The sequence below is a fragment of the Tursiops truncatus genome, chromosome 1 (assembly GCF_011762595.2).
Source record: "Tursiops truncatus isolate mTurTru1 chromosome 1, mTurTru1.mat.Y, whole genome shotgun sequence".
NCBI lineage: Eukaryota > Metazoa > Chordata > Mammalia > Artiodactyla > Delphinidae > Tursiops > Tursiops truncatus.
The window spans coordinates 49976303-50001985 of record NC_047034.1 but is presented as its reverse complement, the minus strand read 5'-3'; the positions used below and the strand labels follow the sequence as shown (position 1 = coordinate 50001985).

The window sequence follows — 25683 nt, the reverse complement described above, 5'->3', positions numbered from 1 at the left end:
AAAAGTAGCATCTCCCATGTTGCTATTCCTTCAGTTTCTTTGTCTATATTGTATACAGTAAAAACAAAAGCTCAACTAAATGAATCTCCTCACAGGCAAAAACCTAGGTGATTCTCTAAAGCATGTAATTCCTCTTGTCTGTGGCCAAATTTTTGGACAATTAGTGAAAACATTGAACACCTTAAGATTTAATTAAATTGAAATCTGTGCCCAGCTTGGACAAATGAGTTGCTCAAAAACATTCTAAAGTGATTTTAAATACATGAAAGAATAAACAAATACCTTCAAATTTTTCAGGCTCGTTCATTATAATTGCTATCCAAATTGCAACTTTTTAAATCTAGTCACTAAAATCAATTATAGAAAGCCGTCCAAGAAGTGTGTGTATATTTGAAGGGAAGATTAATCTTTTTTCAATAATTGTTCAGACTTTATACTAAATTAACATTCCTTCAGTGTGTCTAAATTTGGTTAGATATTTGCAGATTATCCACATCTGCAAATACGGTACACAGAGGTGGAACATAGGCTTTTATCATGCTTTCTTATTCAGTAAACTAAACGCAGGAAAACCCTATATCAAATGCAGTGTATCAAGTCATGCCCAGAATCAAAGTAAAAATAATGGATCACAAGTGAAAATTACAGTGCCGTCATTAATTAAAGTATTTGTTCAGTTTTCACTGTCCATAACACAGCACTAGCAAGCTTTCTGAACAGTGCTGCTGGACTAGAGCTTTTATACGAAACCAGGAATAAGACTGCTTGCTATGCGCACATTTTGCAAATGTTAATCCACCCCAGTATGCCTGTAGATCCGATTTCGTACACTCAACGAGGGACTTAAAACTTAAAAAGTGGTTAAATGCCTTCCCAAGGACCTTGAAACTAAAATTTTCTCCAAGATGACACCTGCAAAAGTATCTTTCTTATCAACCCCTGCTAAGAAACACTCGGAAAGGTACGGCGGAGGCAGCAGTCGATCAGAGGCTGCGGGAAAACTGCGCAACAGCCTGAGGGTGAGGACCGAAACTTCCCCTCCACTCCGCCTTTCCCAGGTTCTCGGTACTGGGGGACGGGCCGGACGTCTCCTGCGTGCCGGCAACAGTTGCCAGGAGCAGCGGGCTGAGTACCGGCACTCTGCCCAACCAGTGGTCTCTTCTCCGTCGTCCCCTCCTTCCCTCCCTGAAGGCCAAGGACAGCGACGTCCTCCTCCCTCTTCTCCTCCTCTTTGGTGCCTTCAGCCAGGAGGCGGGAGTGACCCGCGGCAGCTGACCCAGCACAGGCACTGCCTCTCTCACAGCCCTCAGAACACACGATGGGCCCAGAGGCGGGTTTGCAGCACAGCAGCGACGACGCAGGCGGCAGCCCCAGTGACTCTCAACTGCCTCCCTGACCGTCGACACCACTGCCGAACACCCGAAAAACCATCGCCACCAACGGCGGGAGACTCTACAGGCCCTCCAAAACACCTTCTCGATCGACTCAAGCTACGTCAACAACTATGGCAGGCGAGGGGTGGCGGGCGGAGCCGGAGAGGGAAGGATGGGGGCTGTACGTCACGCCCAGGGCTCCGCTACGGGAGGCGAGGCCCCGGCTCGCCCCTCAAAATGGCGGCGGCAGTGACGCGCCTGCGTATAGATCTCCTACGCCGTCGCGCCACGGCCGGCGGGAAGTGAGGTTCTCAGAAGAGCCGCCCGAAGTGTACGGCGACTTCGAGCCCCGGGCGGCCAAAGAAAAGGCCCCGGTGGGAAGACAAATTCCGCTAGAAGAGTTCCGGCCCGATTCGGCGAAAGAGGAACTGAGAGAACGCTCCTATTACCTTCGGTCTCGGCAGCGGAGGCAGCCGCGACTCCAGGAAGCCGAGATGAAGACGCGAAGGGCTACTCGCCTCCAGCAGCAGCAGCACTCAGAGCCGCCTCCGCTGCAGCCGTCTCCGGTTACGACCAGGAGAGGATTACGGGACTCCCATTCATCCGAAGGTGAGGCCGACAGAGGTAACAGTCTCAGCCCCGAGCCAGGAAGGGAGTGCCGCGAGCGTGCGCGCGCAGAGGGCGTGTGCGCCTCGGCCGGGCGTGTGCCTTTCTGGACCTCACCCCCTCGGGGCTCCTCCGCCCGGATGGGCGTGCGACCCGACGCCCGGTCCGCCCCGACCGCTGGCGGGAAAGCGGCAGGGGCGGGGGCACTGGAAGGGAAGGCAGTCGTGCGGAGCTACTTGAGCAGAGCCGTGGAGCCGCGTGCCTCCTTGGGCATCAATTTAGGGGTGTCAGGATTGCCTCTTTTCTGCAGGCTTGCACGTTGGGACGGCGAGTTAGGCGGCAGGCGGGACACTGAATCACTCCGGGCTGGGTTTCATATCGGTTCTCTTTGTCCTGCGGATGTTTCTACCAAAGCCACTTCCATTTCCTCCTTTAACTCTCAGAGGCCAGAAGTCCCTAGCTGAAAATTTTGGTTCTCATCTAACCTTCCAGTCTTTTTCCATCACTACCCAGGTGGGGAGAGAGGGAGGGGAATTTTGTGAGTGGCCGTTTTGAGGACAAGTGTAGTTGATGAATTGATTTGAGGGCCCACCCAAATACTTACACCGAAATAGGGTAAGGCAGTTATCCTGAACTTGAAGCTTCCCAGTGCCTGATAAACTTGAGCTGATCGCTCTTTCTAGAGTGTGGTGGTCTCTGGCAAAAATTCGCATGTTGGGGACCGTCAATGGTTAAGTAGTAGCCAGACAAAGCAAGACTTTTAATTAGTTGTCGTCTGAATGGGCCGCAAGGATACTGACAAGGTGATTGTATAGTTTTAGGAAAGTCACAGATGAATCGGCTCCCTTAATCCATCCTCTCCCACCCTGCCCCCTCTCCCCTATCTAACACTGAGTCACAGATGAAGTTTCATGTTGGCTCCCCGTAGGGCACCTATGAGGTAAAATCGGGGGATTTGAATCATAATGGAATTACATAGTTAGTGATAGACCTTTGATGGATATGATGAAGAGGAGGTGGATTTTCAGTTTAGAGCAGAGTAATAGGCTGCACATTTACGAGCTAACACGTGAAGTGCTGCCACATTGGAAGATGTGTTGATTTTGGAAACTGTGTTAAAGATAATGTAAATTAGTATTGGGAGTAGCAATTCAAGACAGTTTAACCCATATATATGTTAGTTTTATCTCTCTTTTAAGATTGTCAACTTCTGAAGACAAAGACCCTACATATATATTTATGTATTTGAAGGACCACGTTATACTTCCGTGCTTATGTTCATTCTGTATCTCCAATATCTGGAAGACTGCTCTAGAAGGCAAAAAATATATATGTTAAATTGTATTGACTCTCCCACACAGGCTGGTGCAGTTGTATAAGCTAATTTTTTTTAACACATAAAGGATATACTTCTATTTTAGTAAATCTATAAGGATCTACACGTTTTTCATTCTTCTGCTTTAGCCCATCTTTTAAATTTTCTAAAGTAATGTAATTTTGTTGTAAAGCATCATTGGTGAATAGTTTATTTTTATATTGTCTTAAAGAGTAGTTCTGGCTAGTTAAATTCCTAAGTTTTGGTAAACCTAATAACACATTTCTGAAGGGATGAATTACTTGCATTTCTGTTTATATATTGCTGTTAATATACATAATCTCTACTCAGTTCACATATTCTGAATTTTAAAATTGTCATATCTTTTCTTTAGAGGATGAACCACCTTCACAAACTGTTTTAAGCCCAACCGTCTCAAAGAATACTATCAGGAGGACACAGACTCCAGGTAAGAAGAGTGAGTTTATTGTTTTCCTTACGTGGCTGCTTTTTTTATGTATAGATGATAGCCTGGTCTATCAAGGGTCGCAGATCATACCTCATTCAGGGTTTCAGTGAATCTTCTGTATAGGTTGTTTATTGAATTAAGCAATAGTAGGATGTGTCAAGAAAAGACAGGGCACATACCTGAGTACCTACTAAATACCATATACTTGGTGTATGTTAATTCATTCACATAACTATGCAGGATAGATGTACCCATTTTTTGGTGAGAAAACTGGAGCTCAGAGTAGCTAACTTTTCTCTAAGATTACTTGCTTGTAACTGAGCCAAATTCAGACCCAGGTTTGTCTTCTCCAAAGCCCTTTCATTTGCCCCAAGTACCTCACTGTCACTGTCCCGTGTAATAATTACTACTCAGTAAAGCTTGTTAAGTGTTGAATGAATGAATATGTCACACTACTTTCCATTTGAAACGGATTAAGGGCTTCCCTGGTGGCGCAGTGGTTAAGAATCCTCCTGCGAACGCAGGGACACAGGTTCGAGCCCTGGTCCGGGAAGATCCCACATGCCGTGGAACAACTAAGCCCGTGCGCCACAACTACTGAGCCTGCGCTCTAGAGACCGCGAGCCACAGCTACTGAAGCCCGCGCACCTAGAGCTGGTGCTCCACAACAAGAGAAGCCACCGCAGTGAGAAGCCCGCGCACCGCAACAGCGAGTAGCCCAGCTCGGCACAACTAGAGAAAGCCCGCATGCAGCAATGAAGACCCAATGCAGCCAAAAATAAATAAATAAAATAAAATGGATTAAATGGTCTGCATTGTAAAATCATGACACAATATGGTCGATCTCAGTTTGATAATATATTTCATCAAATCTAAGATCTCATCAGTTGTAAGATATACTGTCATTGTTTTATGTACCACCTAAGAGGAAGAAATGCTGCCAATTAAACTGTAATATGCCTTAGATTTTATGGTACATCCCACTTTCAGAGATGTTAAAGTGTAAAAATATTTGCATCTTAGTATCAATGTAACATGACAATAGGGTACATTTGATAGTCTACTTAACGTTTTAAAACCTGTTTAAACTATTTTGAAAAGCAAGGGAAAGGATTAAGTTGTCATTAACGCGTAACATCCTTTGGTTTTTAGTTCCATTTATTTTCAGTTTGCTTTTTTTGATATTAGGAAAGTCCACAGCAATAAATGATTGTAGCTATTGAAACTGATCATCTCTGGCTTTTTATTTTTAAACGCAAATCCTGACTTCTTTCCTTACCCATTGCTTCTAATAAGATTATTCCTTATAATTTAAACTGTTCTGTTCTCAGTTTAGAATGAATAAATATCTGGTTCAAGTTCAGTTCCAAATAACACACCCTTTATGCTTAATTCCTTGAACAGCCTATGGTACTATATTAAGATTATAAACTACCTTAGGAAAATGCTTTGAGTGATAGGTGCTATAAACAGATTTTCCAGGCCATTGTTTTTTTAAGATTTGTTTATTTATTTTTGGCTGCGTTGGATCTTAATTGCTGTGCGTGGGCTTTCTCTAGTTGTGGTGAGCAGGGGCTACCCTTCGTTGCAGTGCATGGGCTTCTTATTGTGGTGGCTTCTCTTGTTGCGGAGCACGGGCTCTAGGCACACAGACTTCAGTAGTTGTGGCACTCAGGCTCAGTAGTTGTGGCTTGCGGGCTCTGGAGCACAGGCTCAGTAGTTGTGGCACATGGGCTTAGTTGCTCTGTGGCATGTGAGATCTTCCAGGACCAGGGCTCGAATCCGTGTCCCCTGCATTGGCAGGCAGATTCTTTTCTTTTTTTTTTGCAGTACGCGGGCCTCTCACTGTTGTGGCCTCTCCCGTTGCGGAGCACAGGCTTCGGACACGCAGGCTCAGCGGCCATGGCTCACGGGCCCAGCCGCTCCGCAGCACATGGGATCCTCCCAGACCGGGGCACGAACCCGTATCCCCTGCATCGGCAGGCAGACTCTCAACCACTGCGCCACCAGGGAAGCCCCAGGCAGATTCTTGACCACTCTGCCACCAGGGAAGTCCTTCTAGGCCATGTGGAAAAACCATATTCTTGAAATTTTATTTACTGGAGATTTAATTCATGTCCCTTATACCGGGAGGAACAAAAATCTCTCATTTTTAAAATCTACAGTAAATTTATAAAAATTATGGAGTTAAGTAAATTGATGTAATGAAGACTGTTGAGCACCAGCCTATAGACCATTATAAAACGATTATAAAATACAATGTCTCGTACAGTCTTTTGGAGTTCACATTAGGCCTGTATTTAAGGACTGCTGTTGAGGTACATGGCTGCATAATGTTGTGGAAAGAGCACTGGACCTTGGTTGAATTAGCTACTCACCTTGAACCTCAGGCCTTTATCTGTATGACTTACCCAGCCTAACTCACAAGGCCACTGCAAAAATGATATAGTACTTGCCAAGTCAGTTTGTACCCAGTAAAACATACAGATATAAGGTGGGGTTTTTTTCCTCACAGCACTTTACAGGAGATATGAAGTTCATAAAATTTTGCTTAAGCATTTCTTTTTTCTCAAGAAGCTTATGCTATAGTTGGTAACGGAAAAGACAAAACATTTCCCAGTATAGATGATAGATCAATGGAACTCATGCATAGATTACCTGGAATATATCGATATCATACTGTGCTACAATATAACTAGAAATAAGGATATGTGCATCTTTGGGAGACTTGAGATACTCGGGGTTCTCTTACTCTAAAAGGTGCTTTTAAAAATTATACTGCATCTAGCACTTGGCATGCTCCTGTATCATTCCTCTTAATAAAAGGAGAAAGAGTTTAGTGAAGTCATTAAATGAATGGTTATAAAGTCTTTCTAGCAAAGGAATTATTTAAACAGGAGTCAACTTTGATGGAAAACTGCTTTAAGTGCAAGTTTAAGGTAGGCCCTTCCTTGTTTGAGGGAATGTAAATTGGTGCAGTCACTATGGAAAACAGTTTGGAGGTTCCTTAAAAAAACTAAAAATAGAGTTGCCGTATGATCCTGCAATCCCACTCCTGGGCACATATCCAGAGAAAACTCTAATTCGAAAAGATACATGCACCCGTATGTTTATAGCAGCACTGTTTACAGTAGCTAAGACATGGAAGCAACCTAAATGTCCATCAACAGCTGAATGGATAAAGAAGTGGTATGTGTATATGTATATGTGTACACACACAACACACAATGGAATACTACTCAGCCATTAAAAAGAATGAAATAATGCCATTTGCAGCAACATGGAAGGACCTAGAGATTATCATACTAAGTGAAGTCAGACAGAGAAAGACAAATATTATATCACTTATATGTGGAATCTAAAATATGATACAAATGAACTTATTTACAAAAAAGAAACAGATTCACAGACTTAGAAAACAAATTTATGGTTACCAAAGTGGTAAGCGGGGTGGAGGAAGGATAAATTAGGAGTTTGGGATTGGCAGATACAAACTATTATATATAAAATAGATAAACAACAAAGTCCTACTGTATAGCACAGGGAACTATATTCAGTATCCTATAAGAAACCGTAATGGAAAAGTATATGAAAAAGAATATATATATATAACTGAATCACTTTGCTATACACCAGAAACTTAATACAACATTGTAAATTGACTATACATCAATTAAAAAAGAAAAAAGATAGTCCCTTCCTTCTTGTAGAATCATAGACTTTCAGTTTAACTTTGGTATTCAGAGTTGTGCCATAATTGTATATAGGGCCAGTGGTGTGGTCTGAGAGAACTTTATCCAAAAATGTCCTTGAAACTAATGACCTAAAGCAAGGGGCCACTTTCTAAAACAACCTAATAAAGACAACTACATCATTTGTCATCCTGTTTTTGAAGTTGTGAAAAAATGTTGATTGTATTAGTTTAGAATAGGGATATGGTTTAAACTCTGCTTAATGTTTGAAGTTTCAGAATTACATTATTTTCACATTGAAATAGCCATTAGGTTGTTCAGTCAGTTCAGTCCACAATATCTATATAACTTCTTCTATGGCCAGGTTCATTCCTTTCATGAAACTAATTTCATAATCTAAAAATACAGTAGGAAAATTTCATTTACTTTTCCTAAAGTTAAATATTTTTAACAGTTATGGTTTCTGGCTAAATAATTATAGTTAAATATTTTTAATACCTTCTATTTTGTCATCAACATTTGATTCTTTGGCTCCTGTAGTTACAGCATTCATCCATTCTCCAGATACTACTGAGCACCTACTTTATACCAGTCCCCTTTCTAGAGCCTGGGGGTGCAGTGGTGGGCAAAAGCAGCAGACAAAGGAAGGAGATTGCTACTAAAGAAGGGTACTTGTTATTTTATTCTCTAATACCTCTCTGGGCTACTCTATCTCCTTCAAGTATCTTACATAGGGCTATATATATGGTAGAGCATACAAGAAAAGCTCAAATGAAAAGATGGGGACTGAAATAGTAATTGATGTCTATAGAGTAAGTTAAGTTTTAGGTTTTAATTAAACCTGAAAAGGATGGGAATACAGAGGAGAAAAAGAGGAAGGTAGTTGTAATAATAAGAGTAACAGACATGTACAAGATTTCTTTTTAAAGCTGCTTATGTAAGTTCTAAATACCTGATATGTGAAATTCTAACAACTGATAATAATCTTAGAACTGGAAGATTTAGGGAAGTCATCTACTCAGAGTTTCTATCAGTGTAGGTGTCCCTCTGTTAACATGTATCTGTGCATTGTTGATCATCTGCAATGATGTGGAAATCACTCCCTCACTCTCCATTCTGTTTTGGAGACAACACTTAATTTGGTTGTTTTTCGTTTTACTATTGAACTAAAAGCTACTTTGCTGTAACTTTCTCTTGATCTTAGTTCTGTGTTTTTGAGCTACACAAAGTCAATTTAATTGTTTCTCTACATCTCTGTCTTGAAGATGTACAAAATCATGCTCAGTAAGTATTTTTAGAACAAATGAATGGGTGTCCCTTCAAGATTTCTCTTCTTGATACTGTAAAGGGAAATTGGATTAAGTCAGTTTTGTGAAAACAAACATGGGCAGCCAGTGTAATGGCAGGGGTCAGGGATAGCTGGTTCGGAATGTGGTTTTTGCACTTCTCATACAGAGCCAAACATACTGCTTTTTTATAGAAACAAATGAAACAAAGCATAATATAACCCAAATTTAGATGTAGATTGCATTTTATTTTATGTTGTGTGAGGCTGTTTGAGGAAACACACCTTGGATTTCTAGGCTAACATTAATATTTTATTTAATGGGATTGGCTTCCTCATTAACCCTATGCCATTGAACCATAGACAGTCTGAAACCTGGCTAACATTAACATTGTTTTAAAAATTGGAGTTTGCATTTCCTGAACACACACAAGGTTAAATAATTGGAGGGAGTGTATTAAGTCTCAGGAAGTTAACCCTCAAATTAAAATATGACATAAATAATCCACAATTAGGGTATGCCACAAATGGGGTAGATAATTGAGTTGGTGCTATGGTACAGATTTTGGTTCTTAATTGAGAAATTTAGAAGAGTGTTATTTGATATTCCTTTCTTGTTATACAAATATGGTCTGGTGAGAAAAACTGCAAAATTTTCCATCAAGTCCATAAATTTTTTATAGCAGGAAACTTTTCTCTAGTTCACTATTGTATTCCCATACTTAGCAAAATGGAAAGCTCAGAAAAAACTTGGCTGACTAAATAGATGATTGTATAATAAATCTAATATGTTTGACATTTTATATATTTTTTTAATGTTTTCTCTTCCTGTATTAGTGGTGAGTAAAGATCCTGTAATCGGCCTGTGTAGACCCCCTCTAAGAAGCTCAAGATCTGGTAAGAGACTGTTTTGTCTGTTGGTTCAACTTTCTTATTTTTTTAAATAGAGTACTACATGTATTCATATGGTTCAAAATTCTAAAGTTTCTATAAATATACAATGAAAAGTCTCCCTGCCCCTTCTGACCTTTGCCTACCCAGTTTCCTCATCAGAGGCAACTAATGTTGTCAGTTTCTTAGGTATTTTTCCAGAGGTATTTTATGGAGATATAGGGAAATTCATGTATAAATGATATTTTCCTCTCTTTTTTTAACCCAAATTTTAGCCCAATAAATACTCCTTTCTGTACTGTCTTATTGTTTATTTATTTTTACTTAAAATATATTGAGACATCTTTCTATACAAGTGTATAAAGGACTTCCTCATTCTTTTTAAGAGGTTGTTTCTTATATGTTGCTATGATTCTTTTTGTTAGCAAAATGGTTTTAAATTAGGGTCAGGGACTTTTTATTCTTCCCAGTATAATGCTAATAAAAAATTCAAGACTGAGGCTTTGTGGCTCAGGGCTATAAATTTTCCCTGCCTTAATTACGTTTCTTTTTGACTAAAACCTTAAAAGAGTATTGCCCTTAAATTGATTTCATGACTGTGAAAGAAAACTAGTAATGTCATTCCAAGAGGTCTACTTCTACTTAATTTTTAGAGTTTACAGACCCATAAGGGTGCTTTATCATGGGAACTAAAAAGGAAGCATATTTATCTTCACATGAGGTTTCTACTCCTCAATCATTCCCTTTAAAAAAGAATTCGGTTGATTTTTTTTTTTTTTGATAGATGGCTGTCCTTTTAAGTGTTATAAATGATAAAAATCTGTTAAGGTTTTGATGATGAACCTGTGGTAAAGAACCATATGATGCATTTCCTTTTCAGCTCTAATCATTTTCTTGCTATCTCTCTTGCAGATTCGTCATATAAAACAAATGGAAATACTAAAATGAGTGAATTAGGTTTGTTTATCTCTAATTCTTGTAGGTTCTCTTTGAGGTGTCTAATTATCAGTAGAATACAGGAGTACATTCATTTGGCCACTGGCTTGAGAATATTACTTTGTTCATTATCTCAGCTTGAGGGGCAGTGTCCTTATGACCATAAACTTTCTTAATCACCTGGGTTTTTATTCTCTCTAAAATTATGTCTTTTGTTATATTATTGTTTAAATTCATGTAAGAAAATATAAGAACATATATTTTAGTTTTTACTAGCAGTCAAGTTCACACTATTGGGAGAAAAGGATATCAATTTACCAATTAAGGTTTTTCCTTGATTTAGAAAGTGAATTTGAGCTTTTTCAAGGTAAGTTCAGTGTTCTTTGCCATGTTTGTTGAAGTGGTTTATATTCTTTTCAGTGTTTGCCTTGGTGTAAGACATGAGCTACCAAGATCTGCGGCTTTAAGTGAATTTACATTGATTGTGGTTGGACTTAGGTTACAATTCTTTTCTAAATTTGGAGATGAGTCAAAAGGAGGGAAGCTTCATTTTTCTTTATAAATAGTTGCAGCTTGTTTTAAATTTCTTTCACTTAAGCTCAGGCTAATTTTTTTTAGAGACTTCAGCACTTATAGTGTCTGGGTACTGAAAATGATCCTTGTAGTACGCAACTTATCATGTGTACTTTCACCCACCAGTTTCTCAAATGCTCTATTTAAAAACTTAGAAAAAAAATTTTTTAAGTCACAGAATCTTAATTAGAAGAGAACTTGGAGCTGAAATAATCTAGCACTTTTATGTTCTTTGTATGCTAGATTTAGAAATCATTTCTACAAGTACTTTATAATAAAAACTAACTTTAAAAAAGTGCTTTCCAGCTTAAAGGGAATTTCTGTGAGATCAGTATAGGGAATGACACCCTCTTTTTTTTTTTTTTTTTTTAATAGTAATGCTAGTACATCTTGGAGTATATAAAATGGCTATTCATGGAGCTTGAGCACTAGTGATACTTCCAAACTATTCTTTATTCTCTTTTTCTTGCAGCCCCACTCTGTTCTCCAAAACATGATTGGCACTGAATAGTCTTAAAAGGTACCTTTCTTGAAGGTATCTATAGCAGGGGTCCACAAACTACAGCCTCTGAGTAAAATCTGACCTGCAATCTTGTTTTTGTACAGCCTGTGAGCTAAGAAAAGATTTTTACGTTTTATACTCACACACACGTGTGTGTGTGTGTGTATGTATGACAGAGACCATATGTGGCTAGAGAAACCTAAAATATTTACTATTTGGCCCTTGATGGAGAAAGTTTGCCAACCCCTGATTTTATCAGTGGCAGAAATAAACACAGCATATCACCCAAATTAGCATTTGTTTGTTCTAAGTAAATTCAGAGAGTTCTATACTTGTCTGGACATAGATTTATTGCAACATTCCACACTAGGTTTTCCTGACAACACAAAAGACAGGAGACACAGTGACTCTCCTGTATTCTATCTAGTCTTCTCTTTGAGAAGGCATGATAGTGTCATTTCTGAATCTTCATGTCTTTGTCCCACACAACACAAGTGAAGTTTATATTTCCTTGAGTACCCTTCACTACTCACACGAACACATTCCATAAGTCTCTAGGAATAGGAAAGTCTATAGTAGAAATATACCTGGGACTTTGTGTTTTTCTTAAAAACGATGACCAGGAAAAAGAAAGTGAACAGAAAGTGATACAGTTAGTGGATGCTCCACCCACCAGAGAAAGTGGTTGTAAGTGGTCTACGTTTACAGCAGACATAAAGACCTGGGACTTCTGAAAGTACCTTTTCCTAATTGGTTGAAGTTGTTAGAAAAGTGACACCTCCTTAATAGCACATTTAATTATTGCCATTTGTCTAAAAGCCACAGCTTTTATAATTTAATAACTTTTTTTGATTAAGGGTATTATTGCTCCAAATGGGATTTTAATTTCTTAAAGTTTCTGCATGAGTGTAGGGAAGAGTAATACCTTTTTTAAAAAAAATTTTTTTAAATGCTCTAACCTTCCACATGTAGCAGCCAAGAAGTTTAAAATAAACGAAACTGAATGACAAAAGAGGGAAATGAAATTAAAAGCTATGTAGTCATAGATACTGCTGATTCACCATGAGATTGTATTTGAGATTGTATTTGAATATTTATCTGTACATTCTCTGCAGCTTGGGTTAAAAAAATGAAAATTGTTTTAAGTATTAAAATAGTGGTATATATATATATATGGTAGCCTAGAGAAGCTCCCTACTCTGGAAGAGGTCAGGAAGGTTTTATGGAGATGGCATTTGAATTGAATTTTGAAGGATGAATAGCAGGCAAAATGGGGAAGGAGAATTACAAATATCGCCAATACTTGTAATTGTTTTGTAATAGAATGTCACTTTTTTACCTTTAGAGTTCAGGCAATATGAGAAACTCCTTTACATTAGAGGCAACACTCACATTAACTGTGGCTCTTTGAGATATTTTATGTTAAATAATTTTCAGAATGACATTCTAAATCGGTAGACTTGGGTTTCTAGAGTTTCATTTTCTAGAGTGAGAAACATGTTTAAAAATGTATATACAGTCAAGACGAAAGCCTATTACAGTGATGATTACTTGTCAAATGTACAAGAGTTATTATTATTTAAGCTGTCTAATTCATAAAATATTACTGGATTGTAAGGCACAAAATAATACCGTTTTTTGTTCTTAGTGATGTTATCAAGATAGCCTAACTTGACAAGTTATTGTTTATGTCTTGTATAGTGCTGATAAATATTTACTGTTAGGAACATGGAATTCTAAAGAAAGGATTTTTAGACACAGATTAAAAGTCTTTAAAGAGTTCAAAAATAAATTAAATACTTCAAATATGATAATAACATATTAGAAGTATTAAAAGTAAATGGGGAACTCTGTTTTATAAGCTGGTTAAAAAATAATTCTTAAATCCTCCCCCATGCTAATTAGAACACTAACATAAACAGAAAAAAAGGAGATTGAATTTTAGGCAACCTGGTATATGGACTGATTATTAGTTAATTGGCTCTAGACAAATTGACCTGGAACTTCAAAAGTATTATGGAAATAAATTGTATCAGGATGAAAAAGGGAAGGATTACTGTATAATTTATTTTTTCTGATAGTTGGGTGAATGAATATAAACCTTCAACATACTTTTCTTTCCATTAACGCAGACTCAAAAATCAGTTCAGCCTTAAAGAAAGTTTGCTACACCAAATAAATTTTAAACTATATAAAACGTAATGCCCTAATATAATTGTAACTTTAGCCCAGCTGCTGTATTACATGACTTACACTTAGGTGTTGTTGGAACCTCTCATTTTAGGAGGAATTCACATCTCAGCCTTTTCCCATCATTCATTCATTTATTCAAAAAATTATTGAGGAAGGGACTTCCCTGGTGGTGGTGCAGTTGTTAAAACTCTGCTTGCCAGTGCAGGGGACATGGGTTCAAGCCCTGGTCCGGGAAGATCCCACATGCTGCCGAGCAACTAAGCCCATGTGCCGTAACTACTGAGCCCGTTTGCTACAACTACTGAAGCTCGCGCACCTACAGCCCATGCTCCGCAAGAGGAGCCACCACGATGAGAAGCCTGCGCACTGCAATGAAGAGTAGCCCCCAGTCGCTGCAACTAGAGAAAGACTGCACGCAGCAACGAAAACCCCATGCAGCCATAAATAAATAAATAAATAAATAAAATTATTGCGGAAAACTTTTTGGTTCCACGTGTAAGGAGCTTGGAAGTCACCACTTCAGCCTAATAACAAGTCAAAAACTGACAACTGAAAAATCAACAACTCTTAGATCCATAACAGAGGAGATGACACAGGTAAAACCACTGACCCCAAGATTGGAGAAACAGACAAACATAGGAAGTCATGGCTTACTGGAGCCAAGATTCACAAGCAGAAGCCTCTGCAGGAGGTAGTGCTGGGTAGGAAAATCTGAGCTGCAGTTGGTGAATTGTTGGAGGCTCAGTGTGGACAAATCTGAAGAGTTAAAAATTCCAGGAGGACCCAGTCAAAGGTGGGCCCCTACTGTATTGTGAAATTTACCTCCAGAAGCTCAGCCAGGCTCCCATAATGAATATCAGCAAAAAATCCCCTTGTACTTATGCAAGGTAAAGGGAGAAAGGAAACATTTTGAAATATGCAAGGGCATTCTGTTCTTCTTAACAAGGCAAGCCCTCAAGGAAATCTAGTTAACTGGAACCTAACCTACTCTATTATTATTAAAGCCCGACTGACCTGAAGGAAGGGAAATACGCAATCAGCCCACTCTGAACATCCTGTCACACCTAAAAGGGAAGGGAAAAAAGGTGAGGAACTGTTTTGAAGTTCACGGTCCAGAGGCATAAGCTTAACCAAAAACAGAGACCTAGAGCTATAGAATACTTCCCCTTCCCCAATACCTGACCACCACCTTACTAAAGATCTATTTACAGCAGTTCTTTTTACCCAGTACAGCATGTCCAGCTATCAAGAAAAAAATTACGAAACATGCCAAAATGCAAAAAACACAATTTGAAAAGATACAGCAACATCAACCAGACGTGGCAGGGATGTTAGAATTATCAGACCAGGAATTTAAAACAACTATGACTAATATGCTAAGGGCTCTAATGGATAAAGTAGACAGCATGCAAGAACAGAAAAACAGTGTCAGCCGAGAGATAGAAATCCTAAGAAAGAATCAAAAAGAAATGCTACAGATAAAAAAGCACTGTAGGGCTTCCCTGGTGGCGCAGTGGTTGGGAGTCCGCCTGCCGATGCGGGGGACGCGGGTTCATGCCCTGGTCCGGGAGGATCCCACATGCCGCGGAGTGGCTGGACCCGTGAGCCATGGCCGCTGAGCCTGCGCATCCGGAGCCTGTGCTCCGCACCGGAGAGGCCACAACAGTGAGAGGCCCGCGTACCGCAAAAAATAAATAAATAATAAAATAAAATAAAATAAAAATTGGCACGTTAAAAAAAAAAAAAGCACTGTAACAGAAATGAAGAATGCTTTTGGTGGGCTTATTGGACTGGACACGGCTAAGGAAAGAATCTCTACAGGATATATCAACAGACTCCTCAAAGAAATTATAATTATGTGACATGATGTGTTAGTAAGTGCTATGATGACAATCATATTGCACTATATAAATGTATCAAATCAACACATTGTACACCTTACCCATAACACAATGTTAAGTATCAGTTATATCTCAATTAAAAAAAATAGAATCCTTGAAACCAAAAATCAAAGAGAACAATGACTGAGGAATACAGAATATCCTAGACTGTGTGACAGCTACAAAAGGTGTAATAATGCATGCATAATGTGAATAATAGAAGGAGAAGAAAGGAACAGAAGAAATGCTTGAAATAATAATGACTGAGAATTTCCCAAATTAATGTCAAACACTAAATTCAGATCCAGGAAGCTGACAAACACCAAGCAGGATTAATGCCAAAAAATAAAAATACACTTAGGCATATCCTTTTTAAACCACAGAATGTCAAAAATAAAGAAAAAAATCCCAAAAGAAGTCAGAGGAAGACAGCACATGACCTGTAAAGGAATAAAGGTCAGAATTACGTCTAACATCTCCTCAGAAATCATGCAAGCAAGAAGAGATTGGAGTGAAAGATTTAAAGTGTTCAAAGAAAAAAACCCACCAACCTGGAATACTGTACCTTGCAAAACTATCCTTCAGAGGTGAAGCCTCTACCCGAGCTAACTAAGAAAAAAAGAAAAGGAAAGAAGAAAAAAAAAAAGGGAGGAAAAAAAGTGGGACACAAATTACTGATGTCAGGAATAAAAGAGGGGACACTACAGATCCCATGGAAATTAAAAGAATAACACAGGAATATTATGAACAACTCTATGCCACAGATTTGATAACCTAGATGAAATGAACTGACTCCTCAAAAGACATAATCTGCTAAAACTCACTCAAGAAGAAATAGGTGATCCAAATAGATCTATATCTCTTAAGTTAATTGAATCAATAAATAATAACCTTCCAAAACAGAAATAAATAATAACCTTCCAAAACAGAAAGCACCAGGCCCAGATGAGTTTCCTAGTGAATTCTGTCAAACATTTAAGGAAGAAATTATACCAATTCTCTACAATCTCTTGGAGTATAGAAGCAGAGGAATTACTTCCTAACTCATTCTGTGAGGCCAGCATTATGCTAATACCTAAACCAGACGAAAACATCCTGAGAAAAAACTATAGACCAATGTCAGAAATACAGCAGAGTGAAGCATCTACCTTTGCCTGTCCCTTTCACTGTACAACCAGTGAAACATCCACAACTTAACAAAGGTGCCTCTGCCCAAAACAACAGGATGCTGGAGAATTCCACACAGCTGTACATCTAAAGCTGGGTGAATTTTAACACTTAGTGGAAGTGGAACTGAGGGAACAGTAGAGATGGGGCCTGCAATTTGAGTCCCTTAATGGGACAGCAGAGCCCACAGCTTCAGAGAATGCAGTAACTGCAAGAAAGGCTACATGCATGACTTGAGCCAACTGACTGCACCAGCACCCATGGCCACAAGTAACTGGTGGGTAGCAGCAGTGGGGCCTAGGACCCCATCACAACAGCTGCTGAGGTGCCCACATCCACAGCCCCTCCACCTCCTATTCACAGTGGCAGAGCCTGCAAACCTTACAACAGACAAGGTAGAGTTGCCTGCATGACTCTAGCTCCCTCTGCCCACTCCGTCCTCTCCCCTTCCCCCGATGGTGGGAAGTGACCTCTAAATAGAAATCTAGAAATGATACAAGTAGAAGACGAAAGAGAAATAAGGTGTTTTAAAAACGAGGAAATCCTATGAGAGAAGTCCAACTCTTTTAGGAAGGGCAACGTTAGGATAATGGGTATCCCAGAAGGAGAAGGGAGCAGAGAGGTTATTTAAAGAAATAATAGCTGGGCTTCCCTGGTTGCACAGTGGTTGAGAGTCTGCCTGCCGATGCAGGGGACACGGGTTAGTGTCCCGGTCTGGGAAAATCCCACATGCCACGGAGCGGTGGGGCCCGTGAGCCATGGCCGCTGAGCCTGTGTGTCCGGAGCCTGTGCTCTGCAACAGGAGAGGCCACAGCAGTGAGAGGCTCGCGTACCGAAAAAAAATAGTAATAATAATAATAGCTGAGAATTTCCCAAACCTAGGGAAGGAGCTGCATATACAAACCCATGAAGCTAAGAGAACACCTAATTACCTCTATGCAAAAAGACCTCCTCCAAGACATAATATTAAAATTCTCAAAATTCAATAACAGTATTCTAAAGGCAGCCAGGGAAAAAATAATGGTGACCTACATACAAAGGAACCCCCCATTAGGCTATCAGTGGATTTCTCAGCAGAAACCCTACAGGCCAGGAGTAGAATGACATTCTCAAAATACTGAAAGATAAGAACTGTCACACAAGAATACTCTATCCAGCAAAGTTAACATTCACATATAAAGCAGAAAAAGACTTTCCCAGACAAAAGCTGAAGGAGTTCATCAACACTAAACCTGCCTTGCAAGCTCTATTGAAAGGAGCTCTTCAACCAGAAACAAAGTGGCCAAAATATACAAAACTTTGAGCAAGGTGATAAATAGAACTAGAAAATTGCAACGGTCTGTCAGATTTTTTAAACCCTCTATCATCACATAAAGGTTAAAGGGAGAAAAAAAGCAGAATAATATAACTATCTCACCTTGATAACAAACTCACAATATAAAAAGGAATAACTTAAGACAACAAAAACATAAAAGGGGAAAAGGACAGAACTTGTATAGGTAAATGAAGATATCAGTAGAAAAAGGACTATTTTAACTAAGGTGTTTTATACAAACCTCAGGGTAAACACAAACATTAACATAGAGCAGAGACACACAACATAACGAGAAGAGCCTGAGAAAAATATCTTAGAAAACCACCAAACCAAAATGGCAGACAGGGGACTTCCCTGGTGGTCCAGTGGTTAAGACTTCACCTTCCAATGCAGGGGGTGCGGGTCCAGTCCCTGATTGGGGAGCTAAGATCCACGTGCCTCATGGCCAAAAAACCAAAACATGAAACAGAAGCAATATTGTAACAAATTCAGTAAAGACTTGAAAAAAATGGTCCATATCTAAAAAGAAGAAAAAAAAAAAAAATGCCAGACAGAAGCACTAGGAGAAACAAGGTATAGATCAACTAGAAAAAAAAAGATATGATGGCAGTACTATGTCCTTATCTATCAATAATCACCCTAAATATAAATGAATTGCACTCACCAATCAAAAGACACAGAGTGGCTGGATGGATTGAAAAACAACTATATGTTTCCTCTAGAAGACATAGCTCTAAAGACAAACATAGGCTAAAAGTAAAAGGATGGAAGATGTTACATCAAGCAACTAGCAGCCAAAAGAAAGCTGGTATAGCCATACTCATATCAGAAAAAGTAGACTCCAAGCCAAAAAAGGTAACAACAGACAAAAATGAACAGTATGTAATAATAAAGGAGACAATTTATCAAGAAGACGTAACAGTGATAACATAACAGACAGATCATTCAGACAGGAAGTCAACAAGGAAACACTGGCCTTAAATGAAACATTAGACCAGATGGACTTGATAGATTTTTAAAGAACGTTCCATCCAAACACAGCAGAATATACATTCTTCTCGAGGGAACGTGGAACTTTCTCAAGGATAGACGATATGTTAGACACAAAACAAGTTTCCGTAAATTTAAGAAGATTGAAGTCATATGCCATCTTCTCTTACCACAATGGAATGAAACTAGAAATCAACTTACAAGAAGAAAACTAGAAAAATTACAAATATATGGAAACTGAAAAACTATTGGATCAATGAAATTGAAGGAGAAATAAAAAATTACTTGAAAACAAACGTAAATGAAAATACAATATACCAAAATCTATGGGATGGAATAAAAGAGGGAAGATTTTTTTTGTTTTTTTTCTTTACATCTTTATTGGAGTACAATTGCTTCACAATGGCTTGTCCCTCTCCGCTTCACAACAAAGTGAATCAGCCACACACATACATATGCTCCCACATCTGTTCTCTCCTGCGTCTCCCTCCCCCCCACCCTTCATATCCCACCCCTCTAGGTGGTCACAAAGCACCGAGCTGATCTCCCTGTGCTATGCGGCCGCTTCCCACTAGCTATCTATTTTACGTTTCGTAGTGTATATATGTCCATGCCACTCTCTTTCTTTCTCACAGCTTACCCTTCCCCCTCCCCATATCATCAAGTCCATTCTCTAGTAGATCTGTATCTTTATTCCTGTCTTACCCCTAGGTTCTTCATGTCATTTTCTTTCCTTAAATTCCATATATATGTGTTAACATATGGTATTTGTCTTTCTCTTTCTGACTTACTTCACTCTGTATGACAGACTCTTCGTCCATCCACGTCATTACAAATAGCTCAAATTCGTTTCTTTTTATGGCTGAGTAATATTCTATTGTATATATGTGCCACATCTTCTTTATCCATTCATCCGATGATGGGCACTTAGGTTGTTTCCATCTCCGGGCTATTGTAAACAGAGCTGCAATGAACATTTTGGTACATGACTCTTTTTGAATTCTGGTTTTCTCAGGGTATATGCCCAGTAGTGGGATTGCTGGGTCATATGGTAGTTCTATTTGTAGTTTTTTAAGGAACCTCCATACTGTTCTCCATAGTGGCTGTACCAATTCACATTCCCACCAGCAGTGCAAGAGTGTTTGCTTTTCTCCACACCCTCTCCAGCATTTATTGTTTCTAGATTTTTTGATGATGGCCATTCTGACTGGTGTGAGATGATATCTCATTGTAGTTTTGATTTGCATTTCTCTAATGATTAATGATGTTGAGCGTTCTTTCATGTGTTTGTTGGCAGTCTGTATATCTTCTTTGCAGAAATGTCTATTTAGATCTTCTGCCCATTTTGGGATTGGGTTGTTTGTTTTTTTGTTATTGAGCTATGTGAGCTGCTTATAAATTTTAGAGATTAATCCTTTGTCAGTTGCTTCATTTGCAAATATTTTCTCCCATTCTGAGGGTTGTCTTTTGGTCTTGTTTATGATTTCCTTTGCTGTGCAAAAGCTTTGAAGTTTCATTAGGTCCCATTTGTTTATTTTTGTTTTTATTTCCATTTCTCTAGGAGGTGGGTCAAAAAGGACCTTGCTGTAATTTATGTCATAGAGTGTTCTGCCTATGTTTTCTTCTAAGAGTTTGATAGTTTCTGGCCTTACATTTAGGTCTTTAATCCATTTTGAGCTTATTTTTGTGTATGGTGAAAGGGAGTGATGTAATCTCATACTTTTACATGTACCTGTCCAGTTTTCCCACCACCACTTATTGAAGAGGCTGTCCTTGTTCCACTGTACATTCCTGCCTCCTTTATCAAAGATAAGGTGACCATATGTGTGTGGGTTTATCTCCGGGCTTTCTATCCTGTTCCATTGATCTATCTTTCCGTTTTTGTGCCAGTACCATACTGTCTTGATTACTGTAGCTCTGTAGTATAGTATGAAGTCAGGGAGCCTGATTCCTCCAGCTTCGTTTTTCGTTCTCAAGATTGCTTTGGCTATTCGGGGTCCTTTGTGTTTCCATACAAACTGTGAAATTTTTTGTTCTAGTTCTGTGAAAAATGCCAGTGGTCGTTTGATAGGGATTGCATTGAATCTGTAGATTGCTTTGGTTAGTAGGGTCATTTTCACAATGTTGATTCTTCCAATCCAAGAACATGGTATATCTCTCCATCTGTTTGTATCATCTTTAATTTCTTTCATCAGTGTCTTATAGTTTTCTGGATACAGGTCTTTTGTCTCCTTAGGTAGGTTTATTCCAAGATATTTTATTCTTTTTGTTGCAATGGTAAATGGGAGTGGTTTCTTGATTTCACTTTCAGATTTTTCACCATTAGTGTATAGGAATGCCAGAGATTTCTCTGCATTAATTTTGTATCCTGCTACTTTACCAAATTCATTGATTAGCTCTCGTAGTTTTCTAGTAGCATCTTTAGGATTCTCTGTGTATACTATCATGTCATCTGCAAACAGTGACAGCTTTACTTCTTCTTTTCCAATTTGGATTCCTTTTATTTCCTTTTCTTCTCTGATTGCTGTGGCTAAAACTTCCAAAACTATGTTGAATAAGACTGGTGAGAGTGGGCAACCTTGTCTTGTTCCTGATCTTAGTGGAAATGCTTTCAGTTTTTCACCATTGAGGATGATGTTGGCTGTGGGTTTGTCATATATGGCCTTTATTATGTTGAGGAAAGTTCCCTCTATGCCTACTTTGTGGAGGATTTTTATCATAAATGGGTTTTGAATTTTGTCGAAAGCTTTCTCTGCATCTATTGAGATGATCATATGGTTTTTCTCCTTTAATTTGTTAATATGGTGTATCACGTTGATTGATTTGCATATATTGAAGAATCCTTGCTTTCCTGGAATAAACCCCACTTGATCATGGTGTATGATCCTTTTAATGTGCTGTTGGATTCTGTTTGCTAGTATTTTGTTGAGGATTTTTGCATCTATGTTCATCAGTGATATTGGCCTGTAGTTTTCTTTCTTTGTGACATCCTTATCTGGTTTTGGTATCAAGGTGATGGTGGCCTCGTAGAATGAGTTTGGGAGTGTTCCTCCATCTGCTATATTTTGGAAGAGTTTGAGAAGGATAGATGTTAGCTCTTCTCTAAATGTTTGGTAGAATTTGCCTGTGAAGCCATCTGGTCCTGGGCTTTTGTTTGTTGGAAGATTGTTAATCAGTTTCAATTTCAGTGCTTGTGATTGGTCTGTTCATATTTTCTATTTCTTCCTGATTTAGTCTTGGCAGGTTGCGCATTTCTAAGAATTTGTCCATTTCTTCCAGGTTGTCCATTTTATTGGCATAGAGTTGCTTGTAGTAATCTCTCATGATCTTTTGTATTTCTGGAGTGTCAGTTGTTACTTCTCCTTTTTCATTTCTAATGAAATGAAAAGATATGAGTGTTCTCCCTTTTTTTCTTGATAAGTTGGCTAATGGTTTATCAATTTTGTTTATCTTCTCAAAGAACCAGCTTTTAGTTTTATTGATCTTTGCTATGTTTTCTTCATTTCTTTTTCATTTATTTCTGATCTGATCTTTATGCGTTCTTTCCTTCTGCTAACTTTGGGTTTTTTTTGTTCTTTCTGTAATTGCTTTAGGTGTAAGGTTAGGTTATTTGAGATGTTTCTTGTTTCTTGACGTAGGATTGTATTGCTATAAACTTCCCTCTTAGAACTGCTTTTGCTGCATCCCATAGGTTTTGGGTCGTCGTGTCTCCATTGTCATTTGTTTCTAGGTATTTTTTGATTTCCTCTTTGATTTCTTCAGTCATCACTTCGTTATTAAGTAGTGTATTGTTTAGCCTCCATGTGTTTGTATTTTTTACAGATCTTTTCCTGTAATTGGTATCTAGTCTCATAGCGTTGTGGTTGGAAAAGATACTTGATACAATTTCAATTTTCTTAAATTTACCAAGGCTTGATTTGTGACCCAAGATATGATCTATCCTGGAGAATGTTCCATGAGCACTTGAGAAAAATGTGTATTCTGTTGTTTTTGGATGGAAAGTCCTATAAATATATGTTAAGTCCAACTTGTTTAATGTATCATTTAAAGCTTGTGTTTCCTTATTTATTTTCATTTTGGATGATCTGTCCATTGGTGAAAGTGGGGTGTTAAAGTCCCCTACTATGAATGTGTTAATGTCGATTTCCCCTTTTATGGCTGTTAGTATTTGCCTTATGTATTGAGGTGCTCCTATGTTGGGTGCATAAATATTTACAATTGTTACATCTTCTTCTTGGACTGATCCCTTGATCATTATGTAGTGTCCTATTTGTCTCTTCTAATAGTCTTTATTTTAAAGTCTATTTTGTCTGATATGAGAATTGCTACTCCAGCTTTCTTTTGGTTTCCATTTGCATGGAATATCTTTTTCCATCCCCTTACTTTCAGTCTGTATGTGTCTCTAGGTCTGAAGTGGGTCTCTTGTAGACAGCATATATGGGTCTTGTTTTTGTATCCATTCAGCCAATCTGTGTCTTTTGGTGGGAGCATTTAGTCCATTTACATTTAAGGTAATTATCGATATGTATGTTCCTATTCCCATTTTCTTAATTTTTTTTGGTTCGTTATTGTAGATCTTTTCCTTCTCTTGTGTTTCTTGCCTGGAGAAGTTCCTTTAGCATTTGTTGTAAAGCTGGTTTGGTGGTGCTGAACTCTCTCAGCTTTTGCTTGTCTGTAAAGGTTTTAATTTCTCCATCAAATCTGAGTGAGTTCCTTGCTGGGTAGAGTAATCTTGGTTGCAGGTTTTTCTCCTTCATCACTTTAAATATGTCCTGCCACTCCCTTCTGGCTTGCAGAGTTTCTGCTGAAAGATCAGCTGTTAACCTTATGGGGATTCCCTTGTGTGTTATTTGTTGTTTTTCCCTTGCTGCTTTTAATATGTTTTCTTTGTATTTAATTTTTGACAGTTTGATTAATATGTGTCTTGGCATGTTTCTCCTTGGATTTATCCTGTATGGGACTCTCTGTGCTTCCTGGACTTGATTAACTATTTCCTTTCCCATATTAGGGAAGTTTTCAACTATAATCTCTTCAAATATTTTCTCAGTCCCTTTCTTTTTCTCTTCTTCTTCTGGAACCCCTATAATTCGAATGTTGGTGCGTTTAATGTTGTCCCAGAGGTCTCTGAGACTGTCCTCAGTTATTTTCATTCTTTTTTCCTTATTCTGCTCTGCAGTAGTTATTTCCACTATTTTATCTTCCAGGTCACTTATCCGTTCTTCTGCCTCAGTTATTCTGCTATTGATCCCTTCTAGAGTATTTTTAATTTCATTTATTGTGTTGTTCATCGTTTCTTGTTTCATCTTTAGTTCTTCTAGGTCCTTGTTAAATGTTTCTTGCATTTTTTCTATTCTATTTCCAAGACTTTGGATCATCTTTACTATCATTATTCTGAATTCTTTTTCAGGTAGACTGCCTATTTCCTCTACATTTGTTAGGTCTGGTGGGTTTTTACCTTGCTCCTTCATCTGCTGTGTGTTTTTCTGTCTTCTCATTTTGCTTATCTTACTGTGTTTTGGGTCTCCTTCTTGCAGGCTGCAGGTTCGTAGTTCCCGTTGTTTTTGGTGTCTGTCCCCAGTGGCGAAAGTTGGTTCATTGGGTTGTGTAGGCTTCCTGGTGGAGGGGAGTAGTGCCTGTGTTCTTGTGGATGAGGCTGGATCTTGTCTTTCTGGTGGGCAGGTCCACATCTGCTGGTGTATTTTGGGGTGTCTGTGGACTTATTATGATTTTAGGCAGCCTCTCTGCTTATGGGTGGGATTGTTTTCCTGTCTTGCTAGTTGTTTGGCATAGGGTGTCCAGCACTGTAGCTTGCTGGTCATTGAGTGAAGCTGGGTGCTGGTGTTGAGATGGAGATCTCTGGGAGATTTTCACCGTTTGATATTATGTGGAGCTGGGAGGTCTCTTGTGGACCAGTGTCCTGAGGTTAACTCTCCCACCTCAGAGGCACAGCACTGACTCCTGGCTGCAGCACCAAGAGCCTTTCATCCACACAGCTCAGAATAAAAGGGAGGAAAAGAAAGAAAGGAAAGAAAGAAGTGAGGGAAGGAGGGAAAGGAAGAAAGAAAGAAAGAAAGGAAAAAAGATAAAATAAAGTAAGATAAAAAATAGTTATTAAAATATAAAATAATTATTAAGAAAAAAAATGGACGGATAGAACCCTAGGACAAATGGTGGAAGCAAAGCTATACAGACAAAATCTCACACAGAAGCATACACATACACACTCACAAAAAGCGGAAAAGGGGAAAAAATCATAAATCTTGCTCTCAAGTCTACCTCCTCAATTTGGGATGATTCGTTGTCTACTCAGGTATTCCACAGATGCAGGGTACATCAAGTTGATTGTGGAGCTTTAATCCGATGCTTCTGAGGCCGCTGGGAGAGATTTCCCTTTCTCTTCTTTGTTCTCACAGCTCCCAGGTCTCAGCTTTGGATTTGGCCCCACCTCTGCGTGTAGGTTGCGGGAGTGCGTCTGTTTTTCGCTTAGACAGGACAG

The 25683-nt window shown here is 38.9% G+C and overlaps 2 protein-coding genes across 11 annotated transcripts in view; one reads left to right on the top strand and one right to left on the bottom strand.

The window, feature by feature from the left end:
* LOC101328171 (torsin-1A-interacting protein 2) overlaps positions 1-1964 on the bottom strand; it is a 41609-nt gene extending 39645 nt beyond the window's left edge. Inside the window, exon 1 of the mRNA XM_019952557.3 lies at positions 1823-1964. The gene's annotated coding sequence lies outside the window, so the exon portion shown is untranslated. The remainder of the gene's footprint in view (positions 1-1822) is intronic.
* The window catches only part of TOR1AIP1 (torsin 1A interacting protein 1), a 52469-nt gene continuing 27890 nt past the window's right edge, over positions 1105-25683 (top strand). For 2 of the 10 annotated variants that reach the window (XM_019952553.3, XM_019952555.3), the window contains exons 1-3: positions 1108-1997; positions 3689-3763; positions 9578-9637. In XM_019952553.3, the coding sequence (XP_019808112.1) occupies positions 1505-1997; positions 3689-3763; positions 9578-9637 (628 nt within the window). In that variant the 5' untranslated portion in view covers positions 1108-1504. Of the gene's footprint in view, positions 1998-3688; positions 3764-9577; positions 9638-10543; positions 10589-25683 lie in introns of all 10 variants that reach the window. The other 8 variants (XM_019952554.3, XM_019952545.3, XM_073803754.1 and 5 more) reach the window with 8 other exon arrangements.